At 46.9% G+C, this 25738-nt stretch overlaps 1 protein-coding gene across 1 annotated transcript in view; it reads left to right on the top strand.

The window, feature by feature from the left end:
• Positions 1 to 25738, top strand: part of WWC2 (WW and C2 domain containing 2) — a 205165-nt gene that overhangs the window by 138047 nt on the left and 41380 nt on the right. The window contains exons 6-15 of the mRNA XM_047091855.1: positions 2002 to 2131; positions 5284 to 5430; positions 6458 to 6531; positions 10480 to 10722; positions 16373 to 16462; positions 17506 to 18125; positions 21272 to 21401; positions 22233 to 22313; positions 22412 to 22498; positions 25135 to 25327. Coding sequence (XP_046947811.1) covers positions 2002 to 2131; positions 5284 to 5430; positions 6458 to 6531; positions 10480 to 10722; positions 16373 to 16462; positions 17506 to 18125; positions 21272 to 21401; positions 22233 to 22313; positions 22412 to 22498; positions 25135 to 25327 — 1795 coding nt within the window. The remainder of the gene's footprint in view (positions 1 to 2001; positions 2132 to 5283; positions 5431 to 6457; positions 6532 to 10479; positions 10723 to 16372; positions 16463 to 17505; positions 18126 to 21271; positions 21402 to 22232; positions 22314 to 22411; positions 22499 to 25134; positions 25328 to 25738) is intronic.

Genomic DNA, 25738 nt, shown 5'->3' with positions numbered 1-25738 from the left:
GTCGGCTTGAAAGCACGATGTCGGTATGTGGGAAGAAAATCGCAAAGTCACCAGCCAACTACGATTGTCCAAAAACCAGCTCCTGCTGTTTGTGTAACTTGTACTCTGTCAACAGTCTTTAACATTTTTCTTTCTTCTTTCTTTCTTTCTTTTTCTTTCTTTCTTTCTTTCTTTCTTTCTTTCTTTCTTTCTTTCCTCCCTCTTTCTTTCTTTCTTTCTTCCCTCTTCCCTCCCTCTTTCTTTCTTTCTTTCTTCCCTCCCTTTCTTTCTTTCTTTCTTTCTTTCTTCCCTCTTTCTTTCTTTCTTCCCTCTTTCTTCTTTCTTTCTTTCTTTCTTCCTTTCTTCTTTCTTTCTTCTTTCTTTCTTCCTTTCTTTCTTCTTTCTTTCTTTCTTTGTTTCTTTCTTTCCTCCCTCTTTCTTCTTTCTTTCTTTCTTCCCTCTTTATTTCTTCTTTCTTTCTTTCTTCTTTCTTTCTCCTTTCTTTCTTTCTTCTTTCTTTCTTTCTTTCCTCCCTCTTTCTTTCCTCTTTCTTTCTTTCTTTCTTCCCTCTTTCTTCCTTCCTTCCTTTCTTCTTTCTTTCCATCTTCTTTCTTCCCTCTTTCTTTCTTTCTTTCTTTCTTTCTTCTTTCTTTCTCCTTTCTTTCTTTCTTCTTTCTTTCTTTCTTTCCTCCCTTTCTTTCCTCTTTCTTTCTTCCCTCTTTCTTTCTTTCTTTCTTCCTTTCTTCTTTCTTTCTTTCTTTCTTTCTTCCCTCCCTCTTTCTTTCCTCCCTCTCTCTTTCTTTCCTCCCTCTTTCTTTCTTTCTTTCTTTCTTTCTTCCCTCTTTCTTTCTTTCTTTCTTCCTTTCTTTCTTCCCTTCTTTCTTTCTTCCTTTCTTTCTTTCTTCTTTCTTTCTTTCTTTCTTTCTTTCCTCCCTCTTTCTTTCTTTCTTCTTTCTTTCTTTCTTTATTTCTTCTTTCTTTCCTTCTTTCTTCTTTCTTTCTTTCTTTCTTTCTTTCTTTCTTCCCTCTTTCTTTCTTCCTTTCTTCTTTCTTTCTTCCTTTCTTCTTTCTTTCTTTCTTCCTTTCTTCTTTCTTTCTTCTTTCTTTCTTTCTTTCTTTCTTTCTTTCTTTCTTCTTTATTTCTTTCTTTCCTCCCTCTTTCTTCTTTCTTTCTTTCTTCCCTCTTTCTTTCTTTTCTTTCTTTCTTTCTTTCTTTCTTTCTTTTCTTTCTTTCTTTCTTCTTTCTTTCTTTCTTCCTTTCTTCTTTCTTTCTTCTTTCTTTCTTTCTTCTTTCTTTCTCCTTTCTTTCTTTCTTTCTTTCTTTTCTTTCTTTCTTTCTTCTTTCTTTCTTTCTTCTTTCTTTCTTTCTTTCCTCCCTCTTTCTTTCCTCCCTCTCTTTCTTTCCTCCCTCTTTCTTTCTTTCTTTCTTTCTTCCCTCTTTCTTTCTTTCTTTCTTCCTTTCTTTCTTCCCTTCTTTCTTTCTTCCTTTCTTTCTTTCTTCTTTCTTTCTTTCTTTCTTTCTTTCTTTCTTTCTTTCCTCCCTCTTTCTTTCTTCTTTCTTTCTTTCTTTCTTTCTTTCTTTCTTTCTTCTTTCTTTCCTTCTTTCTTCTTTCTTTCTTTCTTTCTTTCTTTCCTCCCTCTTTCTTTCTTTCTTTCTTCCTTTCTTCTTTCTTTCTTCTTTCTTTCTTTCTTTCTTTCTTTCTTTCTTTCTTTCTTTCTTCTTTATTTCTTTCTTTCCTCCCTCTTTCTTCTTTCTTTCTTTCTTCCCTCTTTCTTTTCTTTCTTTCTTTCTTCTTTCTTTCTTTCTTCTTTCTTTCTTTCTTTCCTCCCTCTTTCTTTCCTCTTTCTTTCTTCCTTCTTTCTTTCTTCCTTTCTTCTTTCTTTCTTTCTTTCTTTCTTTCCTCCCTCTTTCTTCCCTCTTTCTTTCTTTCTTTCTTCTTTCTTTCCTTCTTTCTTCTTTCTTTCTTTCCTCTTTCTTTCTTTCTTTCCTTTTCTTCCTTTCTTTCTTTTTTCTTTTCACAGAATTGATAAGAAAATGTCTGGAGGCCAGAGTGGCTATGAACTCAGTGAAGCCAAAGCCATTCTAACTGAACTGAAATCTATCAGAAAGGCTATCAGCTCAGGAGAAAAAGAAAAACAAGATCTGATGCAGGTATGTTACAAACATTTTGTGAAGTCGGACAGCTACCTTCTGGGGCCCCAGAAACTCTTATCGGGGCGGAAGCTCTCCATCGGAATTCGGATGGCCCTTTATCACCCTGCCTCATTCACATAGAACTTGCTCCCATGGGAGATGTTTGTGGGCACTGAGGCAACAGGCTGCCGTGAACGCGTTGGTTCCGAGGTTCTGATGTGCTTGTTTGAAGGCAGGCTTTGGATGGCCTTTGAGACAGGACGTGCTGGATCCTGGAGCCCACGTGAGATTAGCATTTGGGGGCACCTGCAACTCACTGAAACTTCATGTGGAAACCAGATAAGCAGGGTTACCTAAACCGGGATCCTCAGCTGGGGACACACAAAGGGTACGTCACCCGTCAACAGCAGGTCGAGGATGTGCCCTGAGGAGTATGGGAAAGGCATGTGAGGAGCTTCAAAAAGCTTCGCCCCACCCTAGGTGATTCTGAGGTGCCAGCTGGGGGTGGGGAATGCCGACCCAGCTGGGGGGCGCCCATCTAGTCATCCTAGGAAAGCTGCCGGTGGCAGAAAATCCCCGTGTTAAACCTGTATAGTTCTCAGCCCAAAGGTGAGCCAGCCTTGTGGGTACAAGAAACAACCATTCAGTGATCAGTGTCCTGCATTTTAAACACGTATAGTCAGCAGGTGCAGTCAGATTTGGGGGGTTTTTAAAGAGCATATCTGTTCCTTCTCTTACCTTCCCTCCATCCCATAATGATCACAAGGTCCAAGAATTCTTTGTATTTCAGATATTTGGGGTTCTGAGTAAGGATTCAGTCTGTGTCTTTGGGAAAATGTTAGAGCCAGTGGCAATGTTTGCATTCTTAGTAGAACCTCTACATTTAAATACTATATTCAAGTACCTCATGTCAGTTTTCAAAATGCCAACGGAATGTAGGTACATGTTCTTAAACACCTATACATTTGGGGAATTTTGAAATAACCTGCAGGAAGAGATCAAATAGAAAAGACAGTAGTGATAATGGCGAATCCTTGTAAGTATTGACTGTGTGCTGGGCAGTCGTCTCCCTGCCTCGCACGAAAGTAGTTCAGTTAATTCTGACAACAGCCCTTGGGCATGTATTGTTCTCACTTACAGACAAGGAAATTGCAGGACACCAAAGTTAAGTAGCCTCCTTAAAGTCACACAGCTCAGGAGTGGCAGGACTTTGGTTCAAACCTAGGCAGTCTTGCTCCAGAATATGTGGTTTTAAACATACATGGGAAACATAGAAAACTTTATTTGGATATATTTCTATTTTGTTCTAAAGCGATCCTGATGATTAAAACAGTAATTCCTAAAATGCACATCAGAGGTCCTTTGGAAAAAATTAATAGTTAGCTTGAGCAAATTTATGTCGGAACTTTATAATTCAGCAGTCTTAGGTTATCTTTGGTTCTTCCAGTAAAGAAGAAATTTGGATTTATAAACAGACCAGATTAAGTTAAAAGATTAGAGTCCTTTTCAGTTACTAAAGCATATAAAATAATTAACTAGTAGATACAGAAATCGAGAGTAGAGCTAAGAAGGACATTAGGTGGGTAGCTTCCATGACTTTCAGACCTCTTTGACCATGACCCACAGTAAAGGATACATTCTGCATGAAAACCCAGTCACACACAAATGTCTTTATGTTTGGACACACACACACACACACACACACACACACACCATATATCATAGATGTTTGCCTGCTCTTAATACTAGTAATGCGGTCTGAATTGACTTTCTAGTCTCTTCTTTTTCAGCACAAAACATGCCAGTCATGACCTACTAAATTGATAAGGTATACTGGCATCCCAGACAGGCTTGAAAAAATACCACTCTTTCCACTCTACAGGTGAAAAAATAGAAAAGACTTGCCCAAAGTCACTAAAAGGCTTCTATGTTCTTTTCTGTGATATATTTGATATGATCATTTAAGTCTCATCCCTCTTGTATTTACATTTTGCATAAATGAACCTTTGAAAAAAAATAAAAAAGGCTAGGTAAAAGGCACATGTCAGATCTCTGATATTTCTAGTTTTTTGGGGACACTTCTCATTTTTTATTGTAAAAATTGTAAATATCAGGATTAAATCCTGGCTTTTCTTGAAGTTGGCAATAATGAGCTCCTTACCATTTTTATTAGTGTTAGGGCCAGGGGAGGGTTGGGAACAATTGAGTTAAGATTTTTCTCTTTCTTAATACTTTCACTTGCTCACATCCTCTCTTGAAAGTAAGCTCAGTATATTGAACATGGGTGGCAATGCCAGGCACATTCATTGTTGATTATTCACTTTACAAAACCAGACATTATCACTCTGGCATTGCCATGCAGTCAGTGTAAAGATGGGCTGGGACCAGCTGCCAGCACTTCAGCTTCTGGGCCTCAGTTTCCTCATCTCTGACGTTACCAGGAGCAGGTAATCTCTTGGGTCCCATCCAGACGTAAAATGGCATAATTACGGAAGTCTGCTAAGTAGGAAGTTTTCTTCTATATCTAAAATGAGATTGCACCGTAGGTATTCCACATTTACATAATTTCTGCTGTATGAAGTGAGTAGTTAAGATGAGTCATTTTAAAATAGAGATCTTTTTGGGGCTCCTGGGTGGCTCAGTCGTTAAGCATCCAACTCTTGGTTTTGGCTCAGATCATGATCTCACGGTTGGCGAGTTTGAGCCCCACATGGGGTTCTGCACTAACAGCGTGGAGCCCGCTTGGGATTCTCCCTCTCATCCTCTCTTTCTGGCCCTCTCCCGCTTGGACTCTTTTTCTCTCTCAAAATAAATAAATAAACCTTACAAAATAAATAGATTTTAAAAATAGAAATCTTTTCGATTGTTAAAAATAAGAAACGTATGTACTAAATGTAAAGGTGCCATTAAGCACAGCGTGAATAATTCCAGCTTGGGAAAGGTAAGATAATCTGTTTATTATGACCTCACACACTTCCAGAGTCACACGGGTGTATGTGGGAAATTAGGTTCTAATCTTATTTTTTCAATAATTTAAAGTGATACATACCTGTTAAAGTAGCTGGTTTTTTCCTATCGAGATCACTTCTTTCAATTTAATTTTACCTGCTGGGTGAGTCTTGCCATCCTAAATGTTAAGTTTCACGTAAGACTTTGTGTTTCCTGAACAGAGTCTCGCTAAGCTGCGGGAGCGGTTCCATTTGGACCAGAGCACGGGCACATCCGAGCCAGATTTGAGGTCCAGTCCTGTGAACTCCCATTTATCTCTCTCCAGACAGACCCTTGACGCCGGGTCACAAACCAGCATTTCCGGAGATGTAAGTTACCCACGTGAACGGTTGGCCCCAGCGCTGGCCATGATGGGCCTGAATTACAACATGGATGGCAAGTGGGACAGGTGCTCGCTAGGTGGTTTGAATTCCAACTGTGTGGGTTCAATATTTCATATTCAGAGATCGGTTTTAAAAATCAGAGCCTTATCTTTTCTGTCTGGATGTCACACGTATCAGGATTTGTCCGTATGAATGGTTTTGCTCAGACTTTCTCGTATTTATTCAGAGACATTATTAAAAGGTTACAGACATATAAAAATTTAAGTTTTCCCTATTAAATTTAGAGTCTTAGAAATTTAGAGCTTTTCAATTAAACATTGAGGCTGATGAGAAACAAAAAAATATGCCTTTAAAAGCTAACAGATTTTTTTTTTTTATATCCAAGGTTGTTTATATTAAAATGCATGTATGGTTTATGCCCAGCATTTGAAAATATTTACTATGGCTTTGAAAACTATGAACTATTTTGCCTTCTCTTTGGGATGCTGTTTAGCAGACATTTACTTTTCAGTACGTTCCCAGTTTGCATATTCTGTTCTGCGTCCTTGAATTCTGTGCCATGAAAATAAAACAGGCAGAGATCAACAGTAGGACTTACCTGTTTGAAAAATCATTTTTTGAAGTTGTTTAGTTAATATCATGCATTTGGAAGCTAAACGATGGAAATTTTGGCTCATGGAGACGAAATTAGTTTCAGTTCGTAAATTTTATTGACCTGTATTCCCTTCGTAAACTCTAAGATACCGGAAACATTGACATGATACTTTTTATCTTGAATCCGATGTGTGGAGAAAATGATGTTGAAGTCTTTGAAAAACAGGCAAGCTTGAATTAAAAAGAAATGTTTTGCCCCCACTGAGACTGGAAAGTAAGTGCCTTTTTAACTGGCGTTCCTGATTTCAAGACCATCTTCGTTAGTTTTCCAATTACTTGTGCTTCCTAGAAACAAAAGCAGTTTACCTTCATTCATTAGCAGACTTAATTGACTTTTTTCCCTTTTGTTTTTTACCAGATCGGAGTGAGAAGTAGATCAAATTTAGCTGAAAAGGTCAGGCTGAGCCTACAGTATGAAGAAGCCAAAAGAAGGTAACAACAGGGGAGCTATTCGGCGTTCGGTGGTCAGCGGGTGCAAACAGTATTTTCTTTTCCAGAATTAATCTTTACTCGTATAGTGACATCTGCTGGGTGCTCCCCACGCCTTCTTACCAGGTCTGCTCTTCAGGGTTTTTAGATGTGAGGGTTGCAGAGTTCCCCCTCTGCTCGCTGTCTCCCCCTCACCCCAAAGCTGAAGGAAAAGGAGAATTAATGAGAAGTGTGGGCATGAAATTGCGCCCTTGTCTTTTGGAAGAAAGAAGCTTTGAACTTGCCCAATCCTTACTCACAAGTACAAGCGGGAAGATTGGCTGCTTAGGTGGAGTCGTGATATCGGCTCAGGTACAGGACTTAATAGTAGTTGAGCTCTCAGGTAAATAGCTTTAATTCCTTTGATTTGAGGGGAAGACTTCCTGCTAAGGTGCTTGAAGATGCTGCAGTGTCTGTCCCTGCGACTGCCTTCAGGGCAAAGGAGAGATTCTATTTCCCTCCATTCCCTTACAACCCCGTGCTTGCTTTTCGTGCTTCGTGATTCTCTGGAAGGTTCAGGAGACTTCTCCCTCCTCATCCAGTGCACGGGCTCACCGTGTTTTCATAATATGGACACCTTGCTCATTTTGTGGGGGAGGGTCATACAGCTACGTGTGATTCCGTTATTTTCCTCTTAAGAGTTTAAAAATGCTACTGATTTGTGATTCGGGAAGACATTGGCAGGAGAGAAACTTCATTGTCACCCTGTAGGTGACAGAGAAGCTTATATTCCTCCTCAAGAACATGAAAAGCTCAGCTGAGAACCTGCTAGAATGTCAGTTTCCTATAAGACCATCAGATAGATATTGAAGTATACCCATTATTCTTGGTGATGAGGATTATTTAAAAGTAATTAGCAAAAATTCCTAGAGGTTATCTGGCTTTAACAAAGCAATTGTTTGATTTGCCTAAATACAGAATTTGCCTCTTTATAGCCTCTGTTACTGCTCTTACTGGGTTCTTTGATTTACCGAAAAAAACAAAAAACCCTAACTAAGCTCTGTTATAGCCTCTGTTCCACAAATTATTAACTGTGTGAGTTTGGACAAGTCACTCAGTCTCTCTGAACATTTCACTCAGCTGGTTTTAATGCTTGTAAGTTTTCCTTGTCAGATTTTACATTTCCTGAGGTTCTGAAAAATCCGGTATACTTTCTGGCTGCTTCTCAGTGCCCAGGCCACGCCTTGCCCTCCACCCTAAGGATTGAGGACTGCTTTGTGGTTTTGTGGCCCGGTGACGTGAAAGCCTCTGGTGGATGGTGTTTGTGGCCCTCCAGCTGTGAGCACACCAACCCCTTAGCAGCCACAACTCCTGGGCTCTGTTGTAAACAAAGAGCGTTCTGTATCTGGTGTTCTGAAGGAGAATGGCCGTAACTCAGAATTAATTTTGGAGAACCACGCCTCATGCCCTGGGTTCTCTGGAGCTCCACTTGACTTCCCTTGGATCAGCTTGAACTTGCGCTTTACTTTTGCTGCTAACAGTTTATTCCATCTGGAGTTTATACACAGCTCTTCTCTCCCCTGGGTGTCCCCAGAAATCTTCATCATGTCTCGTTCCCCAGATTTGGTGTGCTCTTTCCAAATAAAATTCAAGACCCACCTAATGCCCGATCACGCAAGTAATAGGTGCGTTTCTTTCCTTCATTAAGTCGTCGCTCCCAGTTCTGTTGTTAAGTCAGTCACGTCAGAACTTAAGACATGGTTCTTTCCCACTTGGTTGCCTTGCTGGCCTATTACCATTTGGGGCTTTATTTTAAAGTTACTAGCGATGCTGATGAGAGGGTAGATCTCGAGGGTTTGTGCATATGTTGAAAATGCTTTTCTTCCTCAATTCCGAGTACGTAAAGAGGCGGGTTGTATTTCCCTGCAACCTGTTTTCTCCTCCAGCCTTTGTTTTATGTGCTTAATGAAGCTAATAATATCATGCTTATTTAGCATTTTGATGATTAATTTTCTAGTACATTGAGACAGTTGTGTATGGTTTTGTGGTTAAAGCTGATGTTACATCTATGGGAAGTGCAGACGGTGGGGGAAAATCACAAGTACGTTGTATATGCAGGGCCAGCTTAAGATGGGAGTTTTTTGTGTTTTTTTTTTTTTTAAACTAAAACCAGAAACTGTGAAACTACTTCCATCTTTGTCCAGAAAACATTATTTTGTTCATCTTTTTCCTGCCTTTCTACAACTTCTTCTGTCTAAAAGTAAAAAAAAAATAAATAAATAAAAATACCCCCTTTCTATCTACTTCTCATATTCCAGTATGTGCTGTAACAGCATCCAGAGTAACCATCCAGCTTTGTTTTTTGTTTTTTTTTAATGTTTATTTATTTTTGAGACAGAGAGAGAGAGCATGAACAGGGGAGGGGCAGAGAGAGAGGGAGACACAGAATCGGAAGCAGGCTCCAGGCTCTGAGCCGTCAGCACAGAGCCCGACGCGGGGCTTGAACTCACGGACCGCGAGATCGTGACCTGAGCTGAAGTCGGCCGCTTAACCGACTGAGCCACCCAGGCGCCCCAGCTTTGTTTTTTAATAAGAATATAGATTCCTTGTGCTAACATCAGTTGCATTCATAACTTACCTTGATGTTGTGCTCGTGGTCAAAACAGCCACGTGCCATTTACCTCGTGAACAGTCCTGATGGTCCTCACGGTGCCGCAGAGCAAGTTCTTTGATTCAGATGGTCAGAACGTTTTTTTTAAGTTTATTTATGTACTTTGTGAGAGAGAGAGAGAGAGAGAGGGAGTGGGGAAGGGGCAGAGAGAGAGAGGAAGAGAGAGAATCCCAAACAGGCTCCACACTGACAGCACAGAGCCTGACACGGGGCTCGAACTCACGATCCGTGAGATCATGACCTGAACGGAAGCCAAGAGTCAGACGCTTAACCGACTGAGCCACCCACACGCCCCCAGAACATTCTGGTTCAGTCAGAAGTTAACTTTACCAATTAGCGTTAAGCAGTAGACATAGTAGAATCGGAGGTCAGGCAAAATTATGAGACCAGTGAACTTCCCCTCTGCTGGTTTTTCCTCCTCCTCCCCCTTCTCCCCATCCCTGTCCCCCTCACCCCACCACCTGCTGTCACCGTGGTGGAGCCGCTTCAGCTGCCCGTGCCGGCGAAGGTCCACTGGGAGCTGCGTGCTCCTGGACAGCTCCTGCATACTCAGGGAAACCGGGTCAAGTGCAAGGATGTCTGCGGTGCTGGCTCCATGAGTGCTCCGTAAGCGGCGTGGGCACCGATGTCACAGTGCACAGCTTCCGGGCAGCAGGAGGCCTAGGGCGAGGCAGGGCTGCTCCCTTTCCCTTGGCGACGCGGAGCCTGCTGGATCGACTTTGTTGTATTACTGGTCAGCCAAGCCACCGCTCCGTCTTCTCCCCTCATCCTCCCCGACGGGCTGATAACCCGGCTGCCCCCCCCCCAGCCGACCCCGGGGACCCCCATCTTACTAGGGGACAGCGTCTTCACCCAGAGGAACAAAACCTATAGTGATGTCACGGTAGCCATCATTTACCTGAGTCGTTTTTTTTTTAAACGGAAGCCATCTGGGTATCCCTCCTGCCACCCTACCCAGGCAGTCGCGCGTCCCGGCGGGCCTGCCCGGGGCTCCCAGCGCTCTCAGCTTTTTAAGCTTCGGTGTACTTTGACCTTCGCTCTTCTTTTTAGCGAGGCGGGTTTGCTTACTTGTGACTTAAAGGTGAGGAACGTGCAGCAGACCGGAGCCAGGTGTGGGGCGTCCCGGGGCTGGAGGGCGGGCTGCCCTCCCAGCAGGCGATCACCGCCCCCCCTCTCACCCCGGGGAGGGTCACCGGGTAGAGTCGGGAGGGCATCTAGACCCCCAGCCTTGGCTGGGTTGTGTCTTCCCTTTCCTGGGAGTTCTAAGTCTGTGCGCCCCTCTTCTTATCGCTTTATTTTAGTATGGCCAACTTGAAAATTGAACTGTCAAAACTGGACAGTGAGACCTGGCCCGGGGCGCTGGACATCGAGAAGGAGAAGCTGATGCTGATTAACGAGAAAGAAGAGCTCTTGAAGGAGCTGCAGTTTGTCACCCCACAAAAACGCACCCAAGATGAACTGGAGCACCTGGAGGCCGCCAGGCAGCGGCTGGAGGAGGAGCTGTTGTCCGTGAGGGGTCCGCCGAGCCGGGCGCTGGCCGAAAGGTTCGTTTTCCTCCCTGGGGCCCCGGGCCCGGCAGCCCCTGGGGGTGCGTCTTCCCGTGCCCGGGTGCCCGTGCCCCCGGTCTCTGCAAGTCTGCATTGCGGCCGTCCTTACTGGCCCGAGCCCCGGCACCCAGGGCCTTTCTTTCTGTAGGGCGGTGGAGCGTTACCCTCCTGAGGCCCCGTGGTGTCAGCTCCCCTGTTGGGAACGTGAACTGCCGCGACAGACGTTGAATAAGTAAGGAATGTGGACATAAAACCAGGAATGCAGCACGTCGCTGACCGAGTGTGATAACAATGGCTATAAACTCTTGCACCCTGATAAGAAAGATTATCTGGACTGTTAGAGCCCCTGAAGCTTCCTACTCTGGGTTTTACGACTCACAGGAATGCAAAAGTTTATTGCCTTTCATTTCACAAGGCAAAGACAACTTGCTCCCTTTGGGTGTCTTAACAGGTCGCAAAATGTTCGCTTGGATTTGGTTTGTCAGTCGAAACCCTCCTGTGAAGCAGGTGAAGATGTAAAGGGAAATACTTGAAGCAGTTTCCCGATCTTTCTGTGGGAGGGTGTGAGTTGACCACTCCACGTAAAACAGCCAGTTGTGTGAGCGGGAATATCAGGCAGGCGCTGTGCCCAGGAGCCCCGTGTCCAGGCCTCGCTGACGGACGTGGTCGGACGGACGCCTGTTCCAGCCGTGGACCGTGCCTTTCAGAACCGCTGCACCAGGGGCTTCCGGGCGGCTCAGTCGGTTGAGCGTCCGACTTCGGCTCAGGTCTTGATCTCGTGGTTTGTAGGTTTGAGCCCCGCGTCGGGCTCTGTGCCGACAGCTAAGGGCCTGGAGCCTGCTTCCGATTCTGTGTCTCCCTCTCTCTCTGCTCCCCCACTCACTCTCTGTCTCGCGCTCTCAAAAATAAATAAAAACGTTAAAAAAAAAAAATTACTGCGCCAGCAAGCGCTTTAGGCCAGCAGGTGAGGAGCAGTGCCTGTCCCGGAATGACAGGAAGGAAGGTCACGTTCATATAATTTCAAGTGACCTGGAAGTAACTTTAAGACACCCAGCCATAATCCAACCGCCTTTTTTTTTTTTTTTTTTTTTAATTTCTTGGCTTCTTGCCTTCTAATTCCTTGTCCCCTTAAGGTTGTGTGGCTACATAATATCAAAATATTTGAAGTGTGGCGCGGGCAACAGTAGGAAGGAGAACCGCTGACGTTCCCGGGTAGGTGTTGGCCTGTGGACTTGCCTGCCCCGAGTTTAATCGCCTGGGGAGAGTTGACTTCTGTGAGTTAAATGCCGGTCGAGAGGATGCCTGGCCACAGCTTTACGGAGCAGGCACACGCGTCAGAAGGGAAAGCCTCTGCAGCTCACATTCCTGAAAGAATTCTCGTTGCCCACCTGCCGTTTCTTTCCTCCCCTCCTGCTCAGACATCTCTGTCTAGCAGTGCCGGCTGAAGCCTCTCCCCAAAGGTAGATGTCAGCAAGGCCGGCCAGGGAAAGATACACCCAACAAAGAGCAGAAGGAACAAAAAGTTCCGGAGAGAAGGCAGAGTCCCGTTGTATTCCCGAACTACCTTGATGTCCTGTCCGTGTTTACAGGTCTTAAATTTCTAGGGTAAGAGTTTGATAATCACCAGTGAATAGGACGGAATGAGTAGTTTTTGTGTGGCCCGCACACAAAGCAGCAGGCGTATTTGCGCCCTGTGTCACGCTCACTGAGTGTTATCTAATGACACGTGCCTCACGGGGCCAAGTGCGTCCCAGCCATTGTCTGTGGTGTGTGTCTGGGAAGGGCCCCTACACGGCCTTTACGTTTGTTCTGGGAGAGAGAAAATAGGTGTGTGTTTGTTTAAATCATCTTTTACAGGAGTAGCGTCTTGTTTGTCTTTTTTATTAGAGTTAGAACTTCAAAAATGACTAACGAAGTAGCATTAGAAATAGTTTGTTCCCAAGCGCCGAGGCTTTGGCTTTCGTACTTTGGCTTGCGCATAATCCAAGAAATAACTGGAAATAACTGCCCAGATCCCAGCAGAAACAGTAGGTGTGAACCCCTCAGGAAGAGGAACTATGAAATACATAAAAAAAAAAGTACCAATTTAGTGAGATCCAGCCCTGGGTTTTGTATCGGATGGGGAGTAGGCAGTTTGACTCTCCTCCTGACTCAGGATACCTGCGTGACCCTGTCTCCCACAATCGGATGTTAACGTTAGCAGGAAGGGAAGTGTGTATGTTTTATATTCGTAGTATGTTGTTGGCCAGAAGCAAATCTCCATCACTGTGTCGTAGTTTGAGGTTGAGGGGACTAACACCCTCTTGCTTGAGCAACTTAGACTTTCCTCACTGCTGTCCTTGGATGCAAAACGGCCCAGCGTCTCCCATGTCCAAAGGAGCAGAGCCACCTGCCGAAGGGAGCACTCTGGGAGCACCGAGTCTTTTGCCGCCCGAGTAGACCCAGATGGGTCGGCTTTGGAGTTTGTTGTCGTCAGCCGTTCTCCTTTACTCCCCTGCGCTCTGTCACCTTTTCTACCTCTGCGTTATTTCCTTCTACTGTCTGTGCATAGAGTATTTCCGCTCTGCTTATTGTTACTGTTGAACTGAAAGAGGTGACTTAGAAGGCAAGAGGGTGGCTCTGAACAGCGGGCTTCCTCGGTGCTACAGCAGGTGGTGGCCGGAGACACTTCCGGGAAATAAGGGTCACCGCACAAGCCTTGGTTTCATCATAGAACAAACTGCTTCACCAGTACGAACCCCCTCAGTCTCCCCTTGGCATCTGCACGGCCGTCAAAGAAACCACTTCTGGGTCCCCCCCAACTCGCCCTGTTTTCCATTTATGTGTGGGTTTCTCATCATTTGGGGGGGGTGGCCTCAGGCAAGACTCTGAGCCATGACTGAATTTACATCTCTGAAGGAGCTAAACTCTCCCGAATTTCGTGACCCCAGAGACCCCCAGCTTTGTGCCCCCAGCACCACCACTCTGTGGGCAGAGCACTCAGATGAGGCGAGGACGCTCCCACCTAGGGCAGCAAAGCAGTTTGGGAAGAGGGAGACCTCCCTGTGAGGGATCAGCAGCAGAGAGAAATGGTTCTCAAATGAAAAACGTCACGGCGTCTAGGATTTCTCACACAGCTTCCGTATTCTCTCCATAGAGCTGCTGAAATTCTAAAACCTCTGTGCTTTTCCGCAGCTGATAAGATCTTAACACTGCTCCTTCTTTCCTCACAAATCTCGTCTTAAATCTTGCCTTGATGTCTTCGTTGTTCCTTAATTATATGAATGTTTTTGTCTCTGCTTCTGAACAAATGTTAAAGCAAGTAGGTGGGGGTATGAGTGTCATTTATTTTTTAACGGAAAAGGAACGGCTCACTTGTACAGATGGCGTGACATTTTCCCTAGGTGGAAAGTTCTGGGTAGTCATCATCAGTCTTCATCAGTCTTTAAAACACCTCGGGCAGGGGCTTCTGTCTCTCAGGGAGTGAGGGCAGAGAGAGGGCGGAGTGAAGGCCCTGCCCGGGTCTTGTGTAGAGCCGAGGAATGGAGAGTGTGGACGGTAGGACCAGCGGGAGGGGCCGAGTTGAAATGACCCTTTCTCAGCTTGGAGAAGGGCTTGCGGAGCCTGGGTTGCACCCTCGGGAAGGGGCTGATACCTGAGCAGTTTCTTCTTATCCCTGGTCCAGAGGAAGTTGGGGAGAACGCTTCCTACAAAGGACCCCTGGGATCTGAGGGAGGCTGCGGGCTTCAGTGACTCCCTCAGAGACGAGGGCCAGGTGCTTGACCGAGGACGGCCACTCCACGGGAAGGGCTTCTGCGACTCTCCCGGGTGCTTCGTTGTGCTTCTCCCAGCAAAGACACAAGCACAAGGGAGTGTCTTCAGGCAGCCCGGGCAGACCTGGGGCTCGCCTTCCAGGAGCTTCGGGTCTGACTGGGGAGCATGCAAACAAGAACACGAGGCCGGGTCTCAGTGGTTCAAGTGACCATAAGAGGGCCTTCGCAGTCGGCTGGGGGAGGCCGCAATGGGGCCGTCGCTTGTGCCTGAGAGGCGGAAAGCTTTGGATGCTAAATTTCGCAGGAAACACGGTAATGTCACACCGAGGCCTCCTTAACCCACTGGAAAAGCCTTCATTTGTTCGTGCAGGATTTAGTTTTAAAACTTATCTAACAATGTTTCTCCTGTTTCGGAAGACATGGATTTGGGTAGGTTCTTGGGCTTTTTCCAGACCTTTATACCTTCCGATTCAGTTAATCTAATTCATATTCATTTTCTCCCCCGTTGAGTTTTTGTTTATATTTAAGAGATTAAAAAAAAATAGGGACTGTATTCCTTTTCGAAATACACCTTTGAAAGCTGGGAATTAAGAATTTATCATGCTTTGAAGTGCTAAACAAAATGACAAGAATTGCTTTTTTTTTTATTTTAACATATAATGAAATTGTGTGGGTGACACATCAAAGGACCGATAGCTATAAATAAAATATGGGCATGTTTCCTTACTGCCTAAAACATACATTTCAAAGAGGTGAGAAATTAGGGAGATTTTCTCTTTCTCCAAAAAAAAAAAAAAATCGCTAATTTTTGTATCCCCACCTTGCAAGGCGTGCTGAGGCTCTGAACAAAAAGCATGTGTTTTGATGTCTGTGGAGTACTTTCTCGTACATCACTGCATTTGATCCCTTTAACAGCCCTCGCGGGCAGACACAGTAGGATTTTAATCGCCGATTTGCAGAGGAGAAAACTGGGACCCCTTGACTAAAGTGACTCGTTTAAGGACACACGGTTCACAGCAGCAAATCCACTGGAAACCCTGGTGGTTTTCTGGGTCCCACTCTGCCATGGTTGGCCGCGCTGGACGGGCTCAGGCCAGGGACGTCTGAAGTCCTTCAGCTGACACTGACCACAGGCCCGTTAACGTCTTAAAATAACTTAGTCAAAAACACGGTTCTCTAACCTTCGAAAAAAAATTTTTTTTTTAAAACTTGTTCGGTTGAACGTGGATGAAATTTCACGATAATGGGCACAGGCGATGAGATGCGTTACGGTAGGAACCGAAATCACTTTTGTGCCTTTTCCTTGTTTAAACTGTTAAGCCCAAATGAGCTCACGCTGGCAATATGGACTAATTTGTTTCTTAATCGCTGAAATTCTCATCCAAGTAAGATTGGAATTGTTGTCACTAAATATTAGTCCGGAACGGTCCTTGTCAATTCCAGCCCTCACAGTGGTCCTTCACAGATTGGCTGTCGCTCCTGTCAAGTGTTGTAGTAATTTAAGCCCAGGTCCCAGGCCTGTGGAAGGATTCTGTAATCTGTGTTAGTGGTTTGTGGTTTTCCTCCTCGCTGTCTTTCTCTACCTCATAAGGGCACAGGGGCTTTTTTCTTTTTCTTTTTTTTTTTAAGCCATTTAAGAAAATAGCAGGTTATCGAAAGTTTTAAACTTCCCAGTAAAGTTGGAGACTCGGGCTAGGTGTCCCTCTTCCTCTGGCGTGGCTGTGGGCTCTGATGCCCTCCTCACTCCTCGCTGCCCTTCTGTCTTCTCTCTGGCCGACCCATTGGGATTCCCCCCTCGTGGTACATAATGTCTACGGAATCAGAATCTTTTCCTTCGGTTTCCACGCCTTACCGTAATTACATGGAAGTAAATGCATTTGTTTCTTTTTTTCCAGATTGCAGTTGGAAGAGCGAAGGAAAGAGCTGCTACAGAAACTTGAGGAGACTACTAAATTAACTACTTATTTGCACTCACAACTGAAAAGGTAAGCCTGTTCGGCCCTTGAGGGAACAAGAACATTCAGGCATGTTTTGGTCCATCCTTGATGACTTGGGTCAACTCTTTGAAAGTAAATAAAATAGTGATGCCAGTACAGCTGAAACTTGGATGATCAAATTTAAAGTTGCATCGATTTTTTTTTTCCCCACGAACCCCAAGGTCACAATGTGGAATATGTGTGAAATACGTTGTGGGAAGAAGATCTATTGTAGCTATGAGTGCATACTTAGGAAAAGGACACATTTCTCCACCTCACCTTTTCCTTGAAAAAGGGAGGACGGGGATGACTTGCCTTCAAATAATTAACTGCCCATTCGCTCCTTCAGTGTGCCCACAGAGGAGAGGAACGGACAGGGAGACGGGCTTGTGTGCAACCCCCTTATTCTTATAAGCTTGCCTTTTCCCTCTCTAGAGACTAAAAGCTTTATTCTTTAAGCAGAATAACTGCATTAACTACCGTCTATGCTTTTTCTCCTCCTTCAATATTATTATTTTAAATTTTTTTAAGTGTTTATTGAGAAAGAGAGAGAGAGCATGAGCAGGGGAGGTGCAGAGAGAGAGAGGGAGACACAGAATCTGAAGCAGGCCCCAGGCTCTGAGCACAGAGCCTGACATGGGGGCTAGAACTCACGAACCGTGAGATGGTGACCTGAGCCGAAGTTGGACGCTTAACCAACGGAGCCACCCAGGCGCCCCTCCCCCTTCCACATTATTAAACTGCGTAGTTGCTTCTCGATATCTGTGCAGGTAGATTTATCAATAAGTAGTTATCACTTTTTTTTTCTTTTTTAATTTTGCAAAAGGGAAATTAGTCAGAACAGAACTGCTATTTTGAGAGGACTCAGGGAGCCAGCCTGAAAGTGCTCAGGAGTCACCAAGGCTATAGGTGGTATAGTGGCAGCCACCCCCCCCCACCCTGCCCCCATCATGACGTTATTTGGCGCCTCGGGGGGCCGGAGGGGCCGGAGGGCGCGGTGCTCGGGTGTTGTGTGTCGTACCAGGTGTCACAGTGAGTGCTTCCCCCCTCAGCCTCTCTGCCAGCACCCTGTCCGTGTCGTCCGGGAGCAGCCTGGGCTCCCTGGCCTCCAGCCGGGGGTCTCTGAACACCTCCAGCAGAGGGTCGCTCAGCTCCCTCAGTTCCGGAGAGCTCTATTACACCGGCCAGAGTGACCAGGTAGACGCGGATTATCAATGTAAACTGGACCTCCTTCTGCAGGAGAAAGGCGGCTACATTCCTTCTGGACCCATCACCACCATCCATGAAAACGAGGTGGTCAAGTCCCCCAGCCAGCCTGGCCAGAGCGGCCCCTGTGGGGCGGCAGCCACAGCCACAGGCCACACTCCCCCACGGACTGAGGCCCCCAAGTCTGTGACGTCCCTGTCCTCACGGTCTTCCCTCTCCTCCTTGTCCCCTCCCGGCTCCCCCCTGGTTCTGGAAGGCACGTTCCCCATGTCTTCCCACGATGTCCCTCTCCATCGGTTCACTGCTGACTTTGAAGACTGTGAATTGAGTAGCCATTTTGCAGACATTGGCCTCGGTGACAATCAGATCTTGCTGGACTCGAACTCAGGAGGAGCGTCCCAGTCTCTCGCAGAGGATAAAGACCTCAGCGAATGCGCCCGGGAGCCGTTGTATGAAGGAACTGCAGGTGAGCCGAGACCTTTGCTTCCACGCTTTCCCTCTTAATTATTTTCAGAAGAGTGACGGGAGGGTTACGTTTTCCACATAAACAAATTGTGCTGGCCCCCTTCTCTGTCTGCTGCGAATTCATTTTGGCTTCACTCGAGGAGGAGTTTTTATTGATATACCTGGACTAGACATTTTTTTCTTTAACAGCTAAAAGTCACTTTCCCTATTTAATAGGCTTAATCGTTAAGTATCTGTCCTGTTGTCCAGAAACCCTCTGTACGGTGGCAGCTGGCTGGGAACATGTTTTGTGAACACACGTCATACTTCCACATAGATTCTCGTTCTGAAATAGCAAGGCAAAGAAGAGGGCTTTCTTTTAAAAGTTGCTCTAAAACAGATTAAAACCAAGGCAATTAGCATACCAGCTAATTAGTACCGGGGTTCAGTGTTTGGACTGCTCAGGGAATTCTATATAAATACAATTTTTGTTTCGTGCCAGACTCTCCTTTTCTGCCTCAAGTTAATTTGAGGAAAGCCGGTTCCGAGGTGCCGGTGTTACCCTGCCATCTTGTGGCCACGTTACTTTTTGCAGCCCGGGGAAGGAGCTGCCCATTGACTTCTCACTGCTGCCTTTGTAGTCCGCCACAGAAACAGAGGGAGAATCGAATTCTTTTTCTTTTCATGTTTGTATCCCTTTGCAAGGCGGAAGCTTTCCATATATTCGGTGTGGCTGTAAAGGAAACAAGATGCCTTGCCTTGCTGGCAAATGACCATAGCTGTGGCCTGAGGAGGACGGTGGGTTTCGGAGCTCGCCCGGAACAGAATGTGAAAGCAAAGCCCCAGTGCTGGTCCCCAGGAGCCCCGCTCCGATCTGCACTCGGCTACCTCGTGCGCCCACGCGAGGGGACAGGCCTCTTTACAAGCATTTTCCTGCCCTTTCGAGAAGACTGTTTTGTATTTCTGGTCCTAAGAATTCTAAGCATGAATTGATTGGCCAACCCAGACGTTTAAAGAGAGAGGCAGATCCATCGCGTTTGTGTGGTTTTTAGTACTGAAGGCCGAAGCGCCACCTGTTGGTGGCCCGGAGCAGGGGCAGAGGCAGGGCACGCGGGACACGGGTGTGGTTTGTGCGGCGCTGCCTGGAAGGAGCCAAAGTTACAAGTCACGTGTTCACTCAGATCATCAGCATCAGAGACCAGAAGCACAGGAGTGGCGTTTCTCTAGTGGCCAGGAGGGAGCAGAAGCCAGCCGTGGGGCCGCCCTCCTGCCCCCGGAAAGGAGTGCGGTGTGTGGGCCGTGCGTTCTGGCCCCGGAGCCGGTTCGGGCCTGCGCTCTTACTTTGGTGCAGTGAGCGTGAGCGCCTCACCCAGGCCGCAGCCTTGTTGCTCCTCCCCTGCACAGTGGGAGTGACACCGTGTCCACCTCGTGCGGTCCTGGGAGGACGGGTGCCTAACACCTCATGGGGTCCTGGGAGGAAAGCTGTCTCCACCTCGTTGGGTCCTGGGAGGACGGGTGCCATAGCACCTGTAAAGCATCTCCCTGCGCCGGCGCTCGGCTCTCAGTTCACGTGATTAATACCACCGTGTCACCAGAATTCTGTGCCATTCGTCTGTGCTTTGGACCTGAAGGATCTTGAGCGTTTCGGCTCTTTGCCCTCTTTGTGCGTCTGGAATTCTCTAGCGACTCTTCTCCACACTCAGTTCTCAGGGGCGGGGCAGGGAGGCCGGCCCGACAGTCGCCCGGGGTCCGAGCCCACCTGGGTCCTTCGGCCTCTGCCCGGCCGTAGCCTCGCTCCTGCCACTGGGTCTGCGGCTGTGTCTGAGAAGTCTGTGTCCGGAGCCCAGTGTCGCGGAAGCTTCCGGGACACGGCTTTTAGCTTTGAAACGCATATTCGATCGGAAAGCTGCTACTCAAAAGTGCCCCTAAAAGAATTCCGTCCGAGAGTTTTATTTGTGAAGAGTATCCGGTGTCGAAGACAACTAAAAAGCACGTTTTTAACCGTAAAGGCTAGTAATCCCCTTCAGGCCAGATCGCCAGCACTGGGTCCTCTCAGGGAGCGTCCGCCCTCCGTGCGGGGGCGGGCGGCCCATGGGGGTGACACGGCTCGTCCCCCCTCACCACTCTGGAGTCTTCCGCAGGTAAAGTCGGACTTCCCTGATGCGCGTCTGGCTGGAGGCCAGAGACCCCGTCGGAACGAGGACGAAGTCCTTCAGTCGGTCTCTGTCATGGTCAAAGTCAATTCCAGCTGCTGTGGATATTCCTGGGGGTAATCAATAAATCATGCCGTCACCTTCACCCCCTCACAAAGGGGGGTGGGCGGAGAGCGGCACTTCGTCATCAAGGAAAGAGCATTCCCGCCGCCGGAAATAAAAGGGGAAATGCAGCAACCAATGCCGTAATCTGAAGCCGTAAAACTTAAACGTCTTAACAAGATGTAAAGTCACGACTCAGAAGGGGGGCGAAATGCCTACCAGCCCTGATCCCTGCTCCCTCGCTGGGGGATGAAAGCGCTCCACAGGCTTGCTGCTTATTACATAGGATCGCAGCTTTCAACGAACGCTTCTTGGCTCACTGCAGGATGCAGAGTATGAATATGAGTTAGAGATAAAAGTTAAGTGGTAGTTGGTGCTAAGGATTCAGTGGCACAAAGTTTTTTTCAACGGTGATAGCCGGTGAGGAATTCTAGAAGTCAAAGACATTTTTTTTTTTTTTTGCTTTTACTTCTGTGAGAGACGCAGAATATGGCCTGTGGAGCGAAGGGGAGGGCAAAAGAGGCAGGAGCCCGTCTGCCATTGAGTACTAGATACCCTCTGTTGCAGAAACACCTTTAATATTGGAGGGACGCGGCCTCCTTGCCGAGTGCGTGGGAACTGCAGTGACAGAGGCCAGGGCCCAGTGAGGGTGTCTGTCGTCTGCCCCTTCCCCTCACGTCCGTCAGGACAGAGGAAAACCATAGTCTCTCCAACGACGACCAAACTAACCGGCGTCCCGAGAAGTCCCGGTGCCTCGAAGCAGCTACATCTGTTGATTCACAAGGCAACGTCCTTGAGTCTCAGGCGGAAGGAAGTGTTTTGGATTTCTCATGACCAAACCGCGGGTGTGGTTTTATACTTAACTTTTCTGAATGATAAATCCTAAGAGGAACTATCGCTCGCCCCTCCCTAGATGTGGAAAAATCATTACCAAAAAGAAGAGTGATCCACTTGCTTGGGGAGAAAAGTGCTTGCGTGTCAGCTGCTGTGTCCGATGAGTCTGTGGCTGGAGACAGCGGGGTCTACGAAGCTTTCGTGAAACAGTAAGGACTTAGCGGGAGTGCTTTTCGGTGACCCTGTATGTCCTCATAGCTGCGCACGGAGGTGGGGGCGGGGGGAGGACTCTGGACTGTGAGTGCACCAGCGCCCTTAGTCCGCTCGTGCAGTGGTAAGGGTCATCGGCCCTTAAGAGGGTGTAAGGGTTGTGGGTGTTAAAGAGGTGAGGTGCCTGAAAATTTCTGTACACCAAAAACATCCCACCTGACCCGCTTGGAGACTTAAAATTTGATTAAAAAAATTTTTTTGTTAACGTTTATTTATTTTTAAGAGAGAGAGAGAGAGAGAGTAAGCGGAGGAGGAACAGGGAGAGAGGGAGACACAGAACCCGAAGCAGGCTCCAGGCTCTGAGCCGTCAGCACGGAACCCGACGTGGGGCTCGAACCCACAAACCGTGAGATCGTGACCCGGGCCGAAGTCAAACGCTTAACTGACTGAGCCACCCAGGCGCCCCTAAAACTTGATTTTAATGAGAATATTGGAGGCGTTGGCCAGTACCCAAATGGCACATGAAGTTCCTTGTGTCTTTCTGAGAGCCTGGAGTATGTCTCGGGGTGTGGTGGGCCCCAAGGAGGCTCAGGAAAGTCTCAGGCATCAGGAAGTCTTTCCCCTCAAGGTTCGGAAGCAGACTGCTCTCGAAAAGGTGAAGAAAGATTTAAAAGAGTGAGTTCTCACTGGGGTCCGGTCCACTGGGTGGTGTCGGAGGGCTGTGAATTCAGGTTTTCATTCGGAATCATTAAGTGGCAAACGGTAACCATCACGGTCAATACCCCTGCTCCTAAATGGGTCCCCTACACCCACTGTCGCCCTGTCCCTAGGCCTAGTGAAGTTGAAGATGTTCCGTACAGTGAAGGGGATGTCACCATCGTGGAGACTGCCCAGGTGCAAATCGGACTCAGGTAAGGGAAGGCCCCCCGGGGATGGACGGTTCTGGAACTCGGTGCAGCGACGAGTGGCCTGTGCTCTCTCCTGGTCTCATCAGCTCCTCTCTTGACAGATATGATGCCAGAAGGTCAAGTTTCATGGTGATTTTAGCACAGCTCCGAAATCTCCATGCCTTCCTGATACCTCACACTTCAAAAGTGTAAGTAAAATTAGCGAAGAACAAGTAGGGGAACTGAAAATTTTTCCCGTCTGATAAATTGTCCGTTGTAACCGAGCAGTTCATCCAGATAAAGATGAGAAGGACATGGCCGACCACGTCTTAATCCACAGTGGATAAAACAGAAAGAATCGGAGAATGTGCAAAAACCATATTAGATGTTGATCCTTATGCAGCCAATTCGTTAATTAGCCTGGGAACCAAGATTTTTCAATCTCCCTTTACAGCCAGAAATTCTATATTTTGCTATGTTGGGGCCTAGTTGTTGTTGTTGTTGTTGTTGTTTAATTTAATTAAAATGTTTGTGGTTGCCTAATTATGACCGCTGTTGGTTTGCAGGGATTTTCTGATCTGTTACAAGAAAATGTGGTGATTAAATTTATCAGTACAACTTTGCCAAACTCCTTATCGTGTTACGTGTAACGCTCCTTAACATCAAGTATTCGTTTCCCCGTGACCATTAATTTCTTAAAGTTACTTCACGTCGTCAAATGAAGTGATGTCATTACTGCTCCGTAGTCTGTTGCTTAGGGACTGTGTTTCCTGACAGGTATCTCTAGCAACCTTTACCACCATTCACACTTTCTGGAGTCAGCGTTTCAGGGACTCTCTTAACAGCCCATGGCTATAGAGCACCAGAAAGAAGCCAGATTTCAACTGAGCACCTCTGACTTCGAATCCAGAATCCATATGTCCTACAGCCTTGCACTCAATAATATGTTCAGTCTGCCAGTACAAGGGCTTGGAAAGAAGAAAGTCCTATTGAGGGGTGACTCCCCCCTCCCCAGACTCTGTACCCAGCCAGGTGGATGTTTTTCTCGTTGATAAAGTATATTCCTCAATGAGAAAGACATTGAACAGAGTAAATGTAAGAGTTCTGGATGCTTTCCCTATGGGTTTACTTTTAACCACACCTGAATATTCTAAGAATCGTCAGAGAAAAACTAGATCTAAATAAAAATGTAGCTAGATGGAGATCATTCAGTAGGCAGTAGATTAGAGCTAGTGGGTGTCTGTGTGTTAATGATCGTCAAGGCCGGAGGGGCGTAAGGTTCCAGGGGGGGGAGTGGGCTCACAGGACCTCCTGAGTCAAGGTGTGGGTGGGATCCGCATTAATAGCAAGACCAGTAAAGAAGGAATGCTTACTGGGGAGTATCTGGATCACCCCAGAGAGCCTGCTTCCCGGGACTGAGATTAGGAAGTCCAGCCAGGGAAGACTGGCTTCGTATTGTTATTTGTGACTTCTCCCTGCCAGTAAATACGCGGACATACTGGGGCGTTGGCAGCCTTTTCATATCAGGGTGGCAGGTCTGGGAGATGACGGTTCCCCCAGGGATCGAACCTATGAACAGGGAGAGCCAGCCCACAAGCCCAGGAGACAACCACAGAAGGGCCCAAGATCAGGCATTTTCTCAACCTCGTCTTGTCGGGGAAGGGCTCCCCAAATGTCCTGCCGCTGCCACTCCGGTCACTCTCACGTTCCCCCCCAGGGAGTCACAAAGCGCCCCTGAGGTACGGTGACAGCCAGCACAGCTCAGGACCCGTGTCAGCACTCAGGCAGTGAGTTCAGCAGGCTCTTCTGCAACCCCCACCCCCTGTCCCCGCCAGCTCTCAGGCAGTCACTCCTCTAACTGGTCTGAACTTCGCCGAGATGCATAGCGCCACGTTCCTAAACCCGTACCTGAAAGCCTTGGCCCAAATAATGGCACTGCAAAAAGTGACAGCTTGTGTGAAATATCTTCGGCCAAGGCCCACTAGTCTACCAATGCTGAACCTCCGTAATCAGTGTCGATGTCAAATACGGAAATAACGTGACGTGCCTCGGCCCTGCACGTGAATTTACAGCTTTCATAATTGGAGAAAGGCATCTTTTAGAGTATGAATTAGACAAGGCTGGAATTGGGGGTGGGGGAGGGACTCAATGGGTGTTCTCTTTCTGGGATTGAAAAGAAAATACCTCGCGCTGTTTCTAAGAATTGTGAACCCTCACCTAACGGGTGCTTAGAAAAATCATTTGAAGGTAGTGTTAGAAGTTACCGTTTTCCGCGAACTCTTCGTCCGAATTTTACAAAGCGTAAGCCTCTTAAAACAGTTTGTCGCATCTGAAACTTCCGTGATGCTAGACAATTAAAATTTTTAAGTTTTCTTATATGCTACTTAGCCTTTCTTTTTCACTAGTAGGATAATGTATTCCATTCCTGGGAAATGATCATAAACACCTCTTGTGTAACACTGAGGGTGAATATTTTTTGGGACAAAGACAGCATGATTCTGTCTTCCCAGGCTCAGGAAGCTTTATTTTGGAATTGGCTGTACGTGGGCAGGTGGGACGTGAAATTCGTCCGCCCCGCAGATTTTCTTCCTCTTCACTTTCCCATCGTGCGCCTCTGCCGCAGCCCTGTGGCGAGTGGCAGGCTGGGGCATAGCCCGCCCGGGTGGGTCACAAACACGGCCCCTCTGCCGCCGAGCGCGGACGGACCCGTTATGGCACCAGTCGTGGTTGACCATGAACTCCGTGTTCCCGTGTTTCTCTCTTTTGCGGATCATTTCAGACGATAACTGTGAGTCTGGGATCACTGAAGGGCGCGTGAAATCCGTTTTGCTCTTGTTCTTCGCAGATATTTCAGGGTTGCTCTGCTTCCCTCCTCAACTGACGTCAGCTGTCTGTTTCGAACGAAAGTCCATCTAGCCACAGAATCCATTCTGTTCAACGATATGTTCCGGGTGGCCATCTCCCAAACAGCCTTACAGCAGAAGACGCTGAGAGTGGATCTCTGCTCTGTCAGTAAACACCAAAGTGAACAATGCCTGGTAGGTCGTGTTGCAATTAACCATTATCAAGTAACACCTCTGGTTGCATATCCTCACAATAGCCGTCTAGCTGCCGTTTGCCAGCCCCGGTACCGCTCTAGATCCGCCCAGTGCCGTGGACACACCCAGTGACGGGTTCCTTTTTTTTTTTTTTTAATCTGGAGTAGTGATTTCTGGCTTTCATCCTCTTATTCGAGAACTTTCAAATCTGCTTCTTAACTGTGATTTTCTGGAAACCTACCCAGTCTACCCTTTGGCTAAAGCCAAACTCTGAGCTCTGTCACGACTGTCACTCCGAGCGTGTTTATTATTCCCAGCACGAGCGTTGTGCTCGGTGCTCCGTATGCGTTCTGTCATTTAATCCTCGCGACTGTCCTAGGGAAAAGGTATGATGACCCTCCTTTCAGATAA

The sequence above is a fragment of the Lynx rufus genome, unplaced genomic scaffold (assembly GCF_022079265.1).
Source record: "Lynx rufus isolate CCGP_SWC_20201006 ecotype Redwood Valley unplaced genomic scaffold, mLynRuf1.p SCAF_3, whole genome shotgun sequence".
NCBI classification, from domain to species: Eukaryota; Metazoa; Chordata; class Mammalia; order Carnivora; family Felidae; genus Lynx; species Lynx rufus.
This window is presented reverse-complemented; position numbering and strand designations above follow the sequence as displayed.